Source organism: Pristiophorus japonicus, chromosome 11 (genome assembly GCF_044704955.1).
Source record: "Pristiophorus japonicus isolate sPriJap1 chromosome 11, sPriJap1.hap1, whole genome shotgun sequence".
In the NCBI taxonomy this organism is placed as follows: domain Eukaryota; kingdom Metazoa; phylum Chordata; class Chondrichthyes; family Pristiophoridae; genus Pristiophorus; species Pristiophorus japonicus.
This window is the reverse complement of record NC_091987.1, coordinates 179968957-179986757: the sequence shown is the minus strand read 5'-3', so window position 1 is coordinate 179986757 and position 17801 is coordinate 179968957. Positions and strand designations below refer to the sequence as shown.

The window sequence follows — 17801 nt, the reverse complement described above, 5'->3', positions numbered from 1 at the left end:
ATCTTATATTCATCCCAGTTAACACCTTCTCCATTCACTCTGCAGGATTTGTAAGGAAAACAGGACTTCCATTAATGTAGCATTTTCACAATGTCCCAAAATGCTTCAGACATTGAAGGATTTGTACTGGCCATTTTTCTTCTCTTACTTTTAGTTTGTTAATCCATTTAGAGTCATGTTTGCTTAGTCAGAGTTTCCTGATTTTGGGATTGTATTTACTGCACGTGCTCAGCCTCAGCCACATTCCAAGTCATCTCAGTTTCCCTTTCACAGACCAAATTCTAATGTGTGTGTGCTTCCTTTTTCAACTAAAGCTTATAGCAACAGGAGGAGGCCATTCAGATCGTCAAGCCTGTTCTGCCATTCATTGCGATCATAGCTAGTCTGTATTCTAACTCCATAATCCCTCAATACCTTTGGCTAGAAATAATCTATCAATCTCAGATTTAAAAATTATTAATTGAGTTAACACCTATTGCTTTTTGTAAGAGTGTTCTACACTTCTATCACACTGTGCAAAGTGTTTCCTAACTTCTCTCCTGAATGGCCTGTTTCTGATTTTTAAAAAGTTATGTCCCCTTGTCATAGACCCTCACCAGTGGAAAATGTTTCTCACCATCTACCCCATCAATTCCTTTCAAAACCCTAAAAATCCTCAATCAAATCCCCCTTAACCTTCTATATTCCAGAGAATATAAGCCTAGTTTATGTAATCTCTCCTCAATTGAAGCCTTGGAGCCAGTTACATTCTGGTGAACCTGCACTGCACTCCTTTCTGAAGTGCGGTGCCTAGAGCTGTACACAATACTCCAGATGTGATTTACCCAAGGCTTTGTATAGCTGTAGCAAAAATTTCCGTCCCTTTATATTTTAGCCCTCGAGATATAAAAGGGCGATATTCCATTAGACCTTTTGATTATTTTTTGTTGCTAATCACATGGACCTAAATCTCTTGGACTGTTCCATCACCCAAGAACTCAAGAGTGGAAGCAAGTCTTCAATTTCGAGGGACTGCCTATGATGAAATCACGTTGGACGTCCACTGCTCCTAGCTTTTCACCATTTAAACAATACTCATCTATTTTTAATTGGTCCAAAATGAATGACCTCACACTTTGTTTCTTTTAACTGGTTAGTGCAAGAAGCTAAGACTTGCATTCATATAGCACCTTTCATGACCTCAGGGCATCTGAAGTGTAGTCATTGTTGCAATGTAGGAAATGAGACAGCCAATTTTTGCACAGCAAGCTCCCACAAATAGCAATGAAATAAATGATCAAATCACTTGTCTTTTTTTTTTTAATTCATTCACGGGATGTGGCGTCACTGGCAAGGCCAGCATTTATTGCCCATCCTTAATTACGCTCGAGAAGATGGTGGTGAGCCGCCGCCGCCTTAAACTACTGCAGTCAGTGTGGTGAAGGCATAGCCGTTTGATACAATAGAATGGCTTGCTAGGCCATTTCAGAGGGCAGTTAAAAGTCAACTACATTGCTGTGGGTCTGGAGTCACACATAGGCCAGACTAGGTAAGGACGGCAGATTTCTTTCCTTAAGAAAGGACATTAGTGAACCAAATGGGTATTTACAACAATCTGGTAATTACATTGTAACCAATAATGAGACTAGCTTTTTATTCCAGATTTATTTAATTAACTGAATTTAAATTTTCTTGCTATTATAGTGGGATTTGAACTTGTATCTCCAGATCATTAGTCTAAGCCTCTGGAATATTAGTCCAGTCCAATAACATAACCACTACACTACCGTCTTCTGCAGAAGTTAGAATGAGATATAATAGTTTGATTTTAGGTTTTAAACTTGAGGGGTTTTAATGTGATGAATAGGGAAATATTATTTCCTCTGATTACTCACATCCCAGTTATCAATGAGCAATCTTAAATTGTCACCAAGAGGAAGACGGCGGTCAGGAGAAATTTCTCTACAAAGGATTGTTGGAGCATGAAATGCATCATCAAAAAGGGAGTGATTGATGCAAAGACTATTTAATTTTAAAGGAAAGGTGATTAAACATTTAAAGCAGATGATACACAGCTGTGTGGAGATAGTAGCCGATTCCTCTAGCAAAGAGCTGGCATAGACATGGGCCAAATGATCTCCTCCTGTGCTATGAAACATCTTTGGTTGCACGATGCTGGCTGATACCAACAGCTCAGTTAGTTAACTGGCTGAACCATGGTACAGACTATGAAGGTTCCAACTTCAATCCCTGGTGCCTGTTGAGTCAAGCTCAACAGCAAGGAATTTGGGAGAGAAAGAGAACACCATTGTGGCTATTATTTCAAGGCCTTTCACAGCACCGGTGGGAAGGGAGGATAGAACCAGGAAGAGCTGCAGGGTGGAGAAGCAGAGAAAATAATAAAGAGCAAAGCACAAAGCATGAAAGAACAACAAGGAGAAAGGATTAGATTTCTATAGCACCTTTCACAGCCACCTGACATCTCCAACACTTTACAGCCAATGAAGTACTTGGAGTGTAGGTACTGTTGTAATTTGGGAAACGCAGCAGCCAATTTGTGCATAAGCAAGTTCCCAGAGAATCTGTTTTGTTGTTATGTTGATTGAGGGATAAATATTTTCCAGGACACCAGGGATAACTCACGCCGCTCTTCTTCGAAATAATGCTGTGGGATGTTTTACATCCACGAGAGCACAGACAGGGCCTCGATTTAAGGTCTCATCTGAAAGACGACACCTTCAACAGTGCAGCACTCCCTCTGCACGGCACTGGAGCGTCAGCTTCAATTTTGTGTGCTACAGGTTCCTGGAGTGGAACTTGAACCCACAACCTTCTGACTCAGATCCAGGAGGAGTGGAGAAGCCACCTCGCAAGGTAACAAATTAAAGTTGCAGAGTTTGTGAAGTACCTGTAACTGAAGGATTCTCTCACCAGCACGCCAAGCAACAGAGAGAAGCATGAAATTATATTCAGACAATTCACCTGCTCTATCATGGGTTCTACTTTAGTTTCTTGAAGAAAATGTTTCTTCCTGTCCTCCAAAGATAACCCCGTAAAACTCTACAGTATCTATTTACACTTACACCTTTATTCAGGCCTGGCTGGCAGTTTTCCCCAAGTCCCATCTTCATCAACCCAATAGCACAGGATCCCAAGGAGAGTTAGTTAGATCACCTCCGTAAACACTCTTCCAACCTTCAGTCCCACCCTAAACCAGACAGTTATCCAGATGCTCGAAGATGTGACTGGCACAGCATTAACTGCTGTTACTGGGATTTATTCCACACATATACTACTCAATGGAGGAAAGATAATCCCACTCTTCACCCTCATGTTGCACTGTGGGTAGCCTGGTTCAGTGGCACAGTCCGAGTGGACTATGCTGTTTGCAGACAAGTGTATTTATGACTCTGAAACGAGCTCATTCTCTCGGTCACCATCTTTAACTCGAAAGTTAGCACATTTTATCATCTTTCGAGGAGGTGAGGCAAACCCCCCACCCCCACAAGTCCTAGGAATAGCAGGGCGAGGGGCAGCAGAGGCAACACGGCCGGACACAGACAGAAATAGAAGGCATTCACACAGAGGGAGACAGAGATACATAAAGAAGGAGCTAAGCAGACAGACAAGAGAAGAAAGACCCGCAAGACTGTGTGCCGCGGGGAAGCTTTCTTTGTCCTTCTCTCGTTAGTTGATATCCTAACAAGGAGGGGGTGGGGGAAAAGGTCGCCTTTAACCGAAGACTAACACCGGCTAGGTTACCGGGTGGCAATGGATATTCAGCCACACAACAAAAACGGTCCTTACCAGCTGTCTCTGGAAAATGCCTGGATACAGCGGATTCCTGGAGGTAGCGTAGACCGGGACATGATTCACTCGGTAACAATGCCTGAAACGGAAGTGAACAAGACAACAAGCAAGCAGCACCGAGGGCTTCTTTCTGGACAAACTCCGCAACGATTCTCAGGCTCAGCAATTGCCCCAGCGTTGGGAGGAGAGCGGTGTCCGTGATTGAAGTCTGGAATGGGAGGTCTGGCTTAAAACTGCCGCTGTATCCATACGGCCCCGTGTGATGTAACACTTTACATGGAAACAATGAATAATAATGTAGCCAACCGCGGGGCTAGGTTACAAATGTCGCCCTGCAGAGGCTTCCGGCACTAATCAGCTGAACACTGGGATTCAATCATATGCCCAAATGCTGTCACTGCACACCCCAAGGCAGCCTGTCCATAGGACGACTCAGCAGCAGCCAGCCCGGGTTTGGAGATTTTCCACCCACCGCAGCATGTGACCCGGCTGAACCTGACGAGCGAGAAACAAACAAGCCAATGAAACTGACGAGCGAGGAGCTCTGCAAACCCGCAGCTCAGACTGGGTGGAGTTCAGCTGCCAAAGAAAAGAAAATCTCATCAAGATCACGCTGTGCTTAAAATCAGTGATTGGTTCCTGAAAGTACTTTTCCATAGAGACGGTGAAAGTTGTGCTTAAAACGTTGTTGGTCTCATCTTAAATCATTCACCTGAGGAAATGCAATCGATTTTCTTTATCTCCAAGGCAGTTTACGAACTAAACGCTATATTTATTAAATGAAAAATGTTTGAATGGTTTCATAGAATCATACAGCAGAGAAGGAGGCCACTCATTCCTCTTCCCCTGCTCTTTCCCATAGCCCCGCATATTTTTTCTCTTCAAGTATTTATCCAATTCCATTTTGAAAGTTACTATTCAATCTGCGTCTATCACCCTTTCAGGCAGTACATCCCATCATAACGTGTCCATCTTTCCCAGACCTCCATGTTTGAATCCCTTCAATATGGTTTCCACCACTGGCAAAGTACCTAAACGGACCTCATCAAAGTCACAAATGACATCCTTTGTGACTGACAAAGGTAAACTATCCCTCTTCATCCTTCTCGACCTGTCTGCAGCCTTTGACATGGTTGACCATTCCATCCTCCTCCAACACCTCTCCACCATCGTCCAACTGGGTGGGACTGCACTCGCCTGGTTCCATTCTTATCTAATCGTAGCCAGAAAATCCCCTGCAATAGCTTCCCTTCCCACTCCCACATCGTTACCGCTGGCGTTCCCCCCCCCCAAAAGGATCTATCCTTGGCCCCCTCCTATTTCTCATCTATATGCTGACCCTTGGCGATACCATCCAAAAAAAGGCATCTGTTTCCACATGTACGCTGACGACACCCAGCTCTACCTCACCACCACTTCTCTTGACCCCTCCATGGTCTCTAAATTGTCAGACTGCTAGTCCGACATCCAGTACTGGATGAGCAGGAATTTTCTATAATTAAATATTGGGAAGACCAAAGCCATTGCCTTCGGTCCCTGCCACAAACTCTGTTCCCTAGCCACCAACTCTATTCCTCTCCTGAGCATCTGTCTGAGGCTGAACCAGACTGTTCGTAACCAAGGTGTCATATTTAACCCTGAAATGACATTTCGGCCATATAACCACTGCATAGCTAAATCCACCTATTTCCACCTCTGTAACATCGCCCGTCTCCACTCCGCCTCAGCTCCTCTGCTGCTGAAACCCTCATCCATGCCTTTGTTACCTCTAGATTTGACTACTCCAACACACTCCTGGCTGGCCTCACACATTCTACGCTATATAAACTTGGCTCCCGGTTAAGCAATGCCTTGATTTCAAAATTCTCATCCTTGTTTTTCAAATTCCTCCATGTCCTCGCCTCTGTATATATCTGTAATCTCCTTTCAACCTCACAACTCCCCAAGATATCTGCGCTCCTCAAATTATGCCCCTTTGATCATTCCTGCTCAACCATCGGTGACCGTGCCTTCAGCTGCCTGGGCCTCAGGCTCTGGAACTCCCTCTATAAAACTCTCCACTTCTCTACCTCTCTTTCCTCCTTTAAGACGCTCCTTAAAACCTACCTCTTTGACCAAGCTTTTGGTCATCCATTGTAAATTTGGTGTCAAATTTCTTTGGTGTCTTATAACACCTCTAAGAAGCATCTTGGGATGTTGTACTATGTTAAAGGCGCTATATAAATACAAGTTGTTGTTATAGCCCTGCATATTATTTCCCTTCAAGTATTTATCCAGTTCCCTTTTGAAAGTTACTATTGAATCTGCTTCCACCGTCCTTTCAGGCAGTGCATTCCATCATAACTCTCTGAATAAAACAAAAAAAATCTCCTTTCCCCTTTGGTTCTTTTGTCAATGATCTTAAATCTGTGCTTTCTTGTTACCAACCCATCCACCAGTGGAAACAGTTTCTCCCTATTTACTCTATCTTATTTGAATACCTCTATTAAAGCAAAGGAAGCAAAGAGTAGGAGTAAATGGGTACTTTTCAGAATGGCAGACAGTGACTAGTGGGGTACCACAAGGTTCTGTGCTGGGGCCCCAGCTGTTTATATTGTACATTAATGATTTAGACGAGGGGATTAAATGTAGTATCTCCAAATTTGCAGATGACACTAAGTTGGGTGGCAGTGTGAGCTGCGAGAAGGATGCTATGAGGCTGCAGAGTGACTTGGATAGGTTAGGTGAGTGGTAAAATGCATGGCAGATGAAGTATAATGTGGATAAATGTGAGGTTATCCACTTTGGTGGTAAAAACAGAGAGACAGACTATTATCTGAATGGTGACAGATTAGGAAAAGGGGAGGTGCAACGAGACCTGGGTGTCATGGTACATCAGTCATTGAAGGTTGGCATGCAGATACTGCAGGCGGTTAAGAAAGCAAATTGGCATGTTGGCCTTCATAGCGAGGGGATTTGAGTACAGGGGCAGGGAGGTGTTACTACAGTTTTACAGGGCCTTGGTGAGGCCACACCTGGAGTATTGTGTACAGTTTTGGTCTCCTAACTTGAGGAAGGACATTCTTGCTATTGAGGGAGTGCAGCGAAGGTTCACCAGACTGATTCCCAGGATGACGGGACTGACATATCAAGAAAGATTGGATCAACTGGGCTTCCATTGAAGGGTGGTAAGGCCAATTCTGCGACAGGAGCAGGACTTCCACGCTGGGGGCGAAAATTCCTGGCCCCAGAAGGTTACCGCCCCCAAGATGGAAGCCTGTGCAGGGAGGCAGAGGGAAGTTGAGGGGAGACGGGGGCGGGGAATGGAGGGGAGAGTGCTGGAGGTGGGGGGGCGGAGAAACCCAGGGCGGGGGACAGGAGGGGCCACATTGCAGCGGAGGTCTGGGGGGGCTGGCGAAGTGTGTTGGAGGGGCGGGCCTGGGGGCTCTGTGCGGGGAGTGTTCAGAGTGGGGTGGACGGGTTGACTGCGTAGATGGCGGTTAGTGGGTGTGGTGTGGTTGGCATCGTGGGGGCGTGGCTCCGGGGTGGCCGGGGCTGGGGGCTCGACATCCGTGAGTGTTCAACATTTGGGAAGAATTCTGACGTGATGGGGCGGGTTGGGTGTGGGGGGAGTGTTCCCGGTGTTGGGTGGGTCCGGAGCCGGGGTCGGGGGGGGGGGGGGCACCCTCTTGGGATGGGGTGGGCTGTTTGGGGCTGGGATTGGGAGAGACTTCTTCACTCGGGGAGTTGTTGGCCTGTGGGGTTCCCTGCCGCGGAGAATTGTTGATGCCAGTTCATTGGATGTGTTCGGGAGGGAGTTGGATATGGTCCTTGAGGCTGGGGGGGTCGGGGGTGTGGGGGGGTCGGGGGGTGTGGAGGGGGCGTGGGGGGAAGGTGCTGGGGTGGGTGATCAGCCATGATCTTATTGAATGGCGGTGCAGGCTCGAAAGGCCAAATGGCCTACTCCTGCACCTATTTTCTATGTTTCTATGTATTCACTGGAGTTCAGAAGAATGAGAGGGAATCTCATAGAAACATTTAAAATTCTGACGGGTTTAGACAGGTTAGATGCAGGAAGAATGTTCCCAATGTTGGGGAAGTCCAGAACCAGGGGTCTAAGGATAAGGGGTAAGCCATTTAGGACCAAGATGACGAGAAACTTCTTCACCCAGAGAGTGGTGAACCTGTGGAATTCTCTACCACAGAAAGTTGTTGAGGCCAATTCACTAAATATATTCAAAAAGATGTCCTTACTACTAGGGGGATCAAGGGGTATGGCGAGAAAGCAGGAATGGGGTACTGAAGTTGCATGTTCAGCCATGAATTCATTGAATGGTGATGCAGGCTCGAAGGGTCAAACAGCCTACTCCTGCACCTATTTTCTATGTTTCTAAATCTCCCCTTAACCTTCTCTGCTTTAAGTAGAATAGTTCCAGCTTCTCCAATCTCTCCACATCCCTGGTATCATTCCATTAAATCTCCTCTGCACCTCTCCAAGGACTTGATATCCTTCCTAAAGAGTGGTGCCCAAAATTGAACACAATACTCCAGCTGAGGCCTAATCAATGATTTAAAAAAAAGGTTAGCATAACTTCCTTGCTTTTGTACTCGATAAAGCCAAGGATCCCATGTGTTTTTTTAGCAGCAGTGTTTCAATTTTGTTTCCAATATTTGGTCTCACTTCTACGGGAAAGGCTCCATGCATGGGGAAATACTAAAAGTAAATCTAAGAGTAACGGGTTAAAGACAAGGTTAATGGAGTGTTTCATAATCTGACAGGTCTCTAAGGGTGCAGTTATATTCCAGCTTTTGCACCGCCACATTTTCAATATGATGTAAACAGTCATTTCCATTTATTCAGCATTCACAAATGGGCATAAAGACCTGGATGAGCCAAGAAAGCAAAGATTGAGGTGCCTGCAAACCTGTTTAAAAAGATTGGTTTGATAGTTTTTACAGGTGGATAGGAAGAGAGGTTAAGGGAGGAATTTCCAAAAAGAGTAAGACTTGGGCAGCTGAAGGCTTTGCTATTAATAGTAGGAAAAGATGGAGTTGGGGGACAGACACACAAGTCAGAGTGGGAATATAGCACTGGAGATTGCAGAGGTGCGTGGCATGAAGGAATGGAAAGATATTTTAAAAAGCCAATGGGCCAATATAGGCCACTGAGGATAGGTGAGCAGGACTTGGTTTGGGATAGGATATGTGCAGCAGATTTTGGGCAAGTTAGAGTTTATAGAAACATAGAAACATAGAAAATAGGTGCAGGAGCAGGCCATTCAGCCCTTCTAGCCTGCACCGCCATTCAATGAGTTCATGGCTGAACATGAAACTTCAGTACCCCCTTCCTGCTTTCACGCCATACCCCTTGATCCCCCGAGTAGTAAGGACTTCATCTAACTCCCTTTTGAATATATTTAGTGAATTGGCCTCAACTACTTTCTGTGGTAGAGAATTCCACAGGTTCACCACTCTCTGGGTGAAGAAGTTTCTCCTTATCTCAGTCCTAAATGGCTTACCCCTTATCCTTAGACTGTGACCCCTGGTTCTGGACTTCCCCAACATTGGGAACATTCTTCCTGCATCCAACCTGTCCAAACCCGTCAGAATTTTAAACGTTTCTATGAGGTCCCCTCTCACTCTTCTGAACTCAAGTGAATACAAGCCCAGTTGATCCAGTCTTTCTTGATAGGTCAGTCCCACCATCCCGGGAATCAGTCTGGTGAATCTTCGCTGCACTCCCTCAATAGCAAGAATGTCCTTCCTCAAGTTAGGAGACCAAAACTGTACACAATACTCCAGGTGTGGCCTCACCAAGGCCCTGTACAACTGTAGCAACACCTCCCTGCCCCTGTACTCAAATCCCCTCGCTATGAAGGCCAACATGCCATTTGCTTTCTTAACCGCCTGCTGTACCTGCATGCCAACCTTCAATGACTGATGTACCATGACACCCAGGTCTCGTTGCACCTTCCCTTTTCCTAATCTGTCACCATTCAGATAATAGTCTGTCTCTCTGTTTTTACCACCAAAGTGGATAACCTCACATTTATCCACATTATACTTCATCTGCCACGCATTTGCCCACTCACCTAACCTATCCAAGTCACTCTGTAGCCTCATAGCATCCTCCTCGCAGCTCACACTGCCACCCACAATTAGTGTCATCCGCAAATTTGGAGATACTACATTTAATCCCCTCGTCTAAATCATTAATGTACAATGTAAACAGCTGGGCCCCAGCACAGAACCCTGCGGTACCCCACTAGTCACTGCCTGCCATTCCGAAAAGTACCCATTTACTCTTACTCTTTGCTTCCTGTCTGACAACCAGTTCTCAATCCACGTCAGCACACTACCCTCAATCCCATGTGCTTTAACTTTGCACATTAATCTCCTGTGTGGGACCTTGTCGAAAGCCTTCTGAAAGTCCAAATATACCACATCAACTGGTACTCCTTTGTCCACTTTATTGGAAACATCCTCAAAAAATTCCAGAAGATTTGTCAAGCATGATCTCCCTTTCACAAATCCATGCTGACTTGGACCTATCATGTCACCATTTTCCAAATGCGCTGCTATGACATCCTTAATAATTGATTCCATCATTTTACCCACTACTGAGGTCAGGCTGACCGGTCTATAATTCCCTGCTTTCTCTCTCCCTCCTTTTTTAAAAAGTGGGGCTACATTGGCTACCCTCCACTCGATAGGAACTGATCCAGAGTCAATGGAATGTTGGAAAATGACTGTCAATGCATCCGCTATTTCCAAGGCCACCTCCTTAAGTACTCTGGGATGCAGTCCATCAGGCCCTGGGGATTTATCGGCCTTCAATCCCATCAATTTCCCCAACACAATTTCCCGACTAATAAAGATTTCCCTCAGTTCCTCCTCCTTAATAGACCCTCTGACCACTTTTATATCCGGAAGGTTGTTTGTGTCCTCCTTAGTGAATACTGAACCAAAGTACTTGTTCAATTGGTCTGCCATTTCTTTGTTCCCCGTTATGACTTCCCCTGATTCTGACTGCAGGGGACCTATGTTTGTCTTTACTAACCTTTTTCTCTTTACATACCTATAGAAACTTTTGCAATCCGCCTTAATGTTCCCTGCAAGCTTCTTCTCGTACTCCATTTTCCCTGCCCTAATCAAACCCTTTGTACTCCTCTGCTGAGTTCTAAATTTCTCCCAGTCCCCAGGTTCGCTGCTATTTCTGGCCAATTTGTATGCCATTTCCTTGGCTTTAATACTATCGCTGATTTCCCTAGATAGCCATGGTTGAGCCACCTTCCCTTTTTTATTTTTACGCCAGACAGGAATGTACAATTGTTGTAATTCATCCATGCGGTCTCTAAATGTCTGCCATTGCCCATCCACAGTCAACCCCTTAAGTATCATTATTATGAAGAATGGATGATAGAAAGCCAGTGAGGAGAGTGTTTAATTAGTTTTAGTGAGGGCAGGGGATCTAGGGCGGAGGTTGGCAACATTGCAGAAGTAGAAATAAGAATGGTGATGGATAGGAGATGGGGCTTAAATATCAAATGGATGCATAGAAACATACAAACTAGGTGCAGGAGTAGCCCATTCGGCCCTTCGAGCCTGCACCACCATTCAATAAGATCATGACTGATCATTCTCTCAGTACTCTTTTCCTACTTTCTCTCCATACCCCTTGATCACTTTAGCCGTAAGGGCCATATCTAACTCCCTCTTGAATATATCCAATGAACTGGCATCAACAACTCTCTGCGGCAGGGGATTGCACAGGTTAACAACTCTCTGAGTGAAGAAGTTTCTCCTTATCTCAGTCCTAAATGGCCTACCCCTTATCCTAAGACTATGTCTCCTGGTTCTGGACTTGCACAACTTCGGGAACATTCTACCCACATCTAACCTGTCCCACCGGTCAGAATCTTATATGTTTCTATGAGATCCCCTCTCATCCTTCTAAACTCCAATGTATAAAGGCCCAGTTGATCCAGTCTCTCCTTATATGTCAGTCCTGCCATCCCGGGAATCAGTCTGGTGAACCTTCGCTGCACTCCCTCAATAGCAAAAACGTTCTTCCTCAGATTAGACCAAAACTGAACACAATATTCCAGGTGAGGCCTCAACAAGGCCCTGTACAACTGCAGTAAGACCTCCCTGCTCCTATACTCACATCCCCTAGCTATGAAGGCTAACATACCATTTGCCTTCTTAAGAACATAAGAATTAGGAACAGGAGTAGGCCATCTAGCCCCTCGAGCCTGCTCCGCCATTCAAAAAGATCATGGCTGATCTGGCCGTGGACTCCACTTTCCCGCCCGCTCCCCATAACCCTTAATTCCCTTATTGGTTAAAAATTTATCTATCTGTGATTTGAATACATTCAATGAGCTAGCCTCAACTGCTTCCCTGGGCAGAGAATTCCACAGATTCACAACCCTCTGGGAGAAGAAATTCCTCTCAACTCGGTTTTAAATTGGCTCCCCCGTATTTTGAGGCTGTGCCCTCTAGTTCTAGTCTCCCCGACTAGTGGAAACAACCTCTCTGCCTCTATCTTGTCTATCCCTTTCATTATTTTAAATGTTTCTATAAGATCACCCCTCATCTTTCTGAACTCCAACAAGTAAAGACCCAGTCTACTCAATCTGTCATCATAAGGTAACCCCCTCATCTCCGGAATCAGCCTAGTGAATCGTCTCTGTACCCCTTCCAAAGCTAGTATATCCTTCCTTAAGTAAGGTGACCAAAACTTCACCGCCTGCTGTACCTGTATGCCAACTTTCAATGACTGATGAACCATGACACCCAGGTCTCGTTGCACCTCCCCTTTTCCTAATCTGCCGCCATTCAGATAATATTCTGTCTTCGCGTTTTTGACTCCAAAGTAGATAACCTCACATTTATCCACATTATACTGCATCTGCCATGCATTTGCCCACTCACCTAACCTGTCCAAGTCACCCTGCAGCCTCTTAGCGTCCTCCTCACACCACCACCCAGTTTAGTGGCATCTGAAAACTTGGAGATATTACAATCAATTCCTTCATCTAAATCATTAATGTATATTGTAAAGAGCTGGGGTCCCAGCACTGAGCCCTGCGGCACTCCACTAGTCATTGCCTGCCATTCTGAAAAGGACCCGTTTATCCCGACTCTCTGCTTCCTGTCTGCCAACCAGTTCTCTATCCACATCAATACATTACCCCCAATACCATGTGCTTTGATTTTGAACACTAATCTCTTGTGTGAGACCTTATCAAAAGCCTTTTGAAAGTCCAAATACACCGCATCCACTGGTTCTCCCTTGCCCACTCTACTAGTTACATTCTCAAAAAATTCCAGAAGATTTGTCAAGCATGATTTCCCCTTCATAAATCCATGCTGACTTGGACCAATCCTGTTACTGCTTTCCAAATGCGCTGCTATTTCACCCTTAATAATTGATTCCAACATTTTCCCCAATACTGATGTCAGGCTAACCGGTTTATAATTACCCCCTTTCTATCTCCTCCATTTTTAAAAAGTGGGGGTCCATTAGCTATCCTCCAGTCTATAGGAACTGATCCAGAGTCGATAGACTGTTGGAAAATGATCACCAATGCATCCACTATTTCTAGGGCTACTTCCTTAAGTACTCGGGAATGCAGTCGATCAGGCCCCGGGGATTTATCAGCCTTCAATCCGATCAATTTCCTGAACACAATTTCCCGCCTAATAAGGATATCCTTCAGTTTCTCTTTCTCACTAGACCTTCGTGAAGACAGAACCAAAGTATTTATTCAATTGGTCTGCCATTTCTTTGTTCCCCATTATAAATTCAGCTGAATCTGACTGCAAGGGACCTACGTTTATCTTCACTAATCTTTTTCTCTTCACATAGGGTATAGAAGCTTTTGCAGTCAGTTTTTATGTTCCCAGCAAGCTGCTTCTTGTACTCTACTTTTCCCCTCTTAATTAAACCTTTTGTCCTCCTCTGCTGAATTCTAAATTTCTCCCAGTCCTCAGGTTAGTTGCTTTTTCTGGCCAATTTATATGCCTCTTCCTTGGATTTAACACTTCCTTAATTTCTCTTGTTAGCCACGGTTGAGCCACCATCCCTGTTTTATTTTTACTCCAGACAGGGATGTTTGCCATTGCCTATCCACCGTCAACCCTTTAAGTATCATTTGCCAGTCTATTCTAGCCAATTCACGCCTCAAACCACCGAAGTTACCGTTCCTTAAGTTCAGGACACTAGTTTCCGAATTAACTGTGTCACTCTCCATCTTAATAAAGAATTGTACCATGTTATGGTCACTCTTCCCCAAGGGGCCTCGCACAAAAGATTGCTAATTAGTCCTTTCTCATTACACATCACCCAGTCTAGGATGGCCAGCTCCCTAGTTGGTTCCTCGACATATTGGTCTAGAAAACCATCCCTAATACACTCCAGGAAATCCTCCTACACCGCATTGCTACCAGTTTGGTTAGCCCAGTCAATATGTAGATTAAAATCACCTATGATAACTGCTGTACCTTTATTTCATGTATCCCTAATTTCTTGTTTGATGCTGTCCCCAACCTTACTATTACTGTTTGGTGGTCTGTACACAACTCCCACTAGCGTTTTCTGCCCCTTGGCATTCCGTAGCTCCACTCATACTGATTCCACATCATCCAAGCTAATGTCCTTTCTTACTATTGCATTAATTTCCTCTTTAACCAGCAATGCCACCCGCCTCCTTTTCCTTTGTGTCTATCCTTCCTAAATGTTGAATACCCCTGGATGTTGAGTTCCCAGTCTTGGTCACCCTGGAGCCATGTCTCCATGATGCCAATTACATCATACCCGTTAACTGCTATCTGCGCAGTTAATTCATCCACCTTATTCCGAATACACCTCACATTGAGGCACAGAGCCTTCAGGCTTGTCTTTCTAACACACTTTGCTCCTTTAGAATTTTGCTGTAATGTAGCCCTTTTTGCTTTTTGCCTTAGGTTTCTCTGCCCTCCACTTTTACTTTTCTTCTTTCCTTCGTTTGCTTCTGCCCCCATTCTACTTCCCTCTGTCTCCCTGCATAGGTTCCCATCCCCCTGCCATATTAGTTTAACTCCTCCACAACAGCACTAGCAAACACTCCCCCTAGGACATCGGTTCCGGTCCTGCCCAGATGAAGACCGTCCGGTTTGTACTGGTCCCACCTCCCCCAGAACCAGTTCCAATGTCCCAGGAATTTGAATCCCTCCCTTCTGCACCACTGCTCAAGCCACGTATTCATCTGCGCTATCCTGCGATTCCTACTCTGACTAGCACGTGGCACTGGTAGCAATCCTGAGATTACTATTTTTGAGGTCCTACTTTTTAATTTAGCTCCTCGCACCTTAAATTCTTCTCGTAGGACCTCATCCCGTTTTTTACCTATCGTTGGTACCTATATGCACCACGACAACTGGCTGTTCACCCTCCCTTTTCAGAATGCCCTGCACCCGCTCTGAGAGATCCTTGACCCTTGCACCAGGAAGGCAACATACCATCCTGGCGTCTCGGTTGCGGCCGCAGAAACGCCTATCTATTCCCCTTACAATTGAATCCCCTATCACTATCGCTCTCCCACTCTTTTTCCTGCCCTCCTGTGCAGCAGAGCCACCCACGGTGCCATGAACTTAGCTGCTGCTGCCCTCCCCTGATGAGTCATCCCTCCCAACAGTACCCAAGGCGGTGTGTCTGTTTTGCAGGGGGATGACCGCAGGGGACCCCTGCACTACCTTCATTGCACTGCTCTTCCTGTTGGTCACCCATTCCCTATCTGGCTGTGTACCCTTTACCTGCGATAAGACCAACTCACTAAACGTGCTATTCACGTCATTCTCAGCATCGTGGATGCTCCAGAGTACATTCACCCGCAGCTCCAGTGCTGCAATGCGGTCCATCAGGAGCTGCAGGTGGAACAGTTCCCACACACGTAGTTGTTAGGGACACCGGAAGCGTCCCTGACTTCCCACATAGTACAGGAGGAGCATAACACGTGTCCGAGCTCTCCTGCCATGAATTAATCCTGTCAAGGCAGCAAGTGGTCTGCTTGAGCCTGAAAAGGCAGCTGGGGAAGGGGATGGAGTCAAAGGCAGTGTGGCAGTGGCTAAAGGAAATGGCTTCAGTTGAGCGGGTTGAAGTTATGATTCAACCAAGACAATGACAAATACGTAGTCTGACACTATACAGACAATGGAGGGGTTGAGAGAGGTGAGATAGAGCTGAGCATCATCAATGTACCCATGAAAGCTGATTCTCTGCCTGCAGATGATGGTCAGTATTTCGATAGAGTATGGAGACTCCAGAGGTGACAGTGTAAGAGAGGGAAGAGAAGCCATTGTTGGACATTTGTGACTGCATTAGATAGGTAGGATTGACAGTCCCATGGATCAGGATAAGAGTGGAGAGGAGCTGGAGGAAGTTGTATGGTCATGTTGAATACTGTGGAAAGGTCAATGAGAGGAAAAAAGATTATTGCAGTATGGTTGCAGACACAGTCTATTGTTCAAGACTTTGGTTGGAGCTGTTTTGATGCTGCGAAAAGGGTAGAAGCAGACCGAGGGGATTTTAACAGAACGTTTCAGGAGAGTTGGGCATGGGCAAGAGGGAAAGGAGGTTAGAGAGGATGAATGTTTCAATAGTGAGTTTAAGATGGGTGATTGAAATTTTAAAGGGAGAGGGAACCATTGTCCTTTCCATGGGGAACAGGAAGGAATGTTGAATAGTGAGGAATCATGTCAGAAAGGCATTGAGTAGGCAGGAGGTGGATTTCAGATATTAGTTTGAAGAGAACAGAAACTCCTCAGGGAGACCCTCTTATACTGCTTGGTCTCAACATTATGCGCTCAAGCAACCAGGCCATTTAATAAACTTATTGTAGATTTTTTAATGTTTTGAGAAAGGAGCTCTCAAAATATTTAAAATTTATCATCTGGGCGTGGAGCTTTACATATGCATGTAAGAACAGAGTTCTCTCCTGGTGGTCAGAAGGAGATTCACAATCACAAGCAGCCCCACAGCACAGTACAGATTTTTACACATTTCACCATGATATATTAGTATTATTTCCTTTGATGTTTGAAAATTAAATTGGGGTTTACTTTTGCTCCTCCATGTTAATTTCCGATAGTCTCCCTTACCTTTCCCTCCTGAAGATGGCACTTCATCTGAGGATAGTTTCACAGATGTAACCTGCCATCCAGTACCACATCGTTTTCCATGTGTGGAACAGCGAGTGCTGAGCTAAACTTGACTAGTAATCCAGAAGCCTATCCTAATCCAGAGACATGCGTTCAAATCCCATCATGGCCGCTGGGGAATTTAAATTCAGTTAATTAAATAAATCTGGAAAAAAAAAGCTAGTATGAAAACTACCGGATTGTCGTAAAAAACCCATCTGGTTCACTAATGTCCTTTACGGAAGGAAAACTGCTGCCCTAGGCTGGTCTGGCCTATATGTGACTCAGAGACATAGCAATGTGGTCAACTCTTAATTGCCCTCTGAAATGGTCAAGCAAGGCACTCAGTTGTCTTAAGGGCAATTAGGAATGGGCAATAAATGCTGGTCTTGCAGGCGACGCCCACATCCCATGAACACATTTTTTTAAATTGCAGGACAATAATTAGGAATGAGAAGCCAAGCTGATTTTACTCCTTGCAGGTGCACTGAAGCCAATTGTAGCTTCCATATCAGCTTTGACTGATTTCAAATAACTCAGCTAAGACCAGAGTTCAAAGCTGAACCTTTCTGATCCGTATTGTTCCAGGTCGTGAATCAAACAACTGCCATCATCACAGCAGTCAATTTTTAAAATGATCTAAAATTCAAAATCAATGCATTTTAAAAGTTTAGAGTTTAATTCCTCAATCTTGCACAGGAATGGACCAATGAAAAATTGGCAATGGAATATAGCACTAACACAAATAATTTGAATTATTAAAAATATTGGTGTCTGTATATGTTGTGAGCTTCAAACATTTCTAACTGGTTTATGCTGCTATAATTCCATGTCGCCAACACTCCCCCACA

General features: G+C 45.0%; 1 protein-coding gene across 1 annotated transcript in view; it reads right to left on the bottom strand.

Moving 5' to 3' along the window:
• The window catches only part of slc37a2 (solute carrier family 37 member 2), a 62703-nt gene extending 58452 nt beyond the window's left edge, over window positions 1-4251 (bottom strand). The window contains exon 1 of the mRNA XM_070893106.1: window positions 3787-4251. Coding sequence (XP_070749207.1) covers window positions 3787-3848 — 62 coding nt within the window. The 5' untranslated portion in view covers window positions 3849-4251. The remainder of the gene's footprint in view (window positions 1-3786) is intronic.
• Window positions 4252-17801: the final 13550 nt, after the last annotated feature.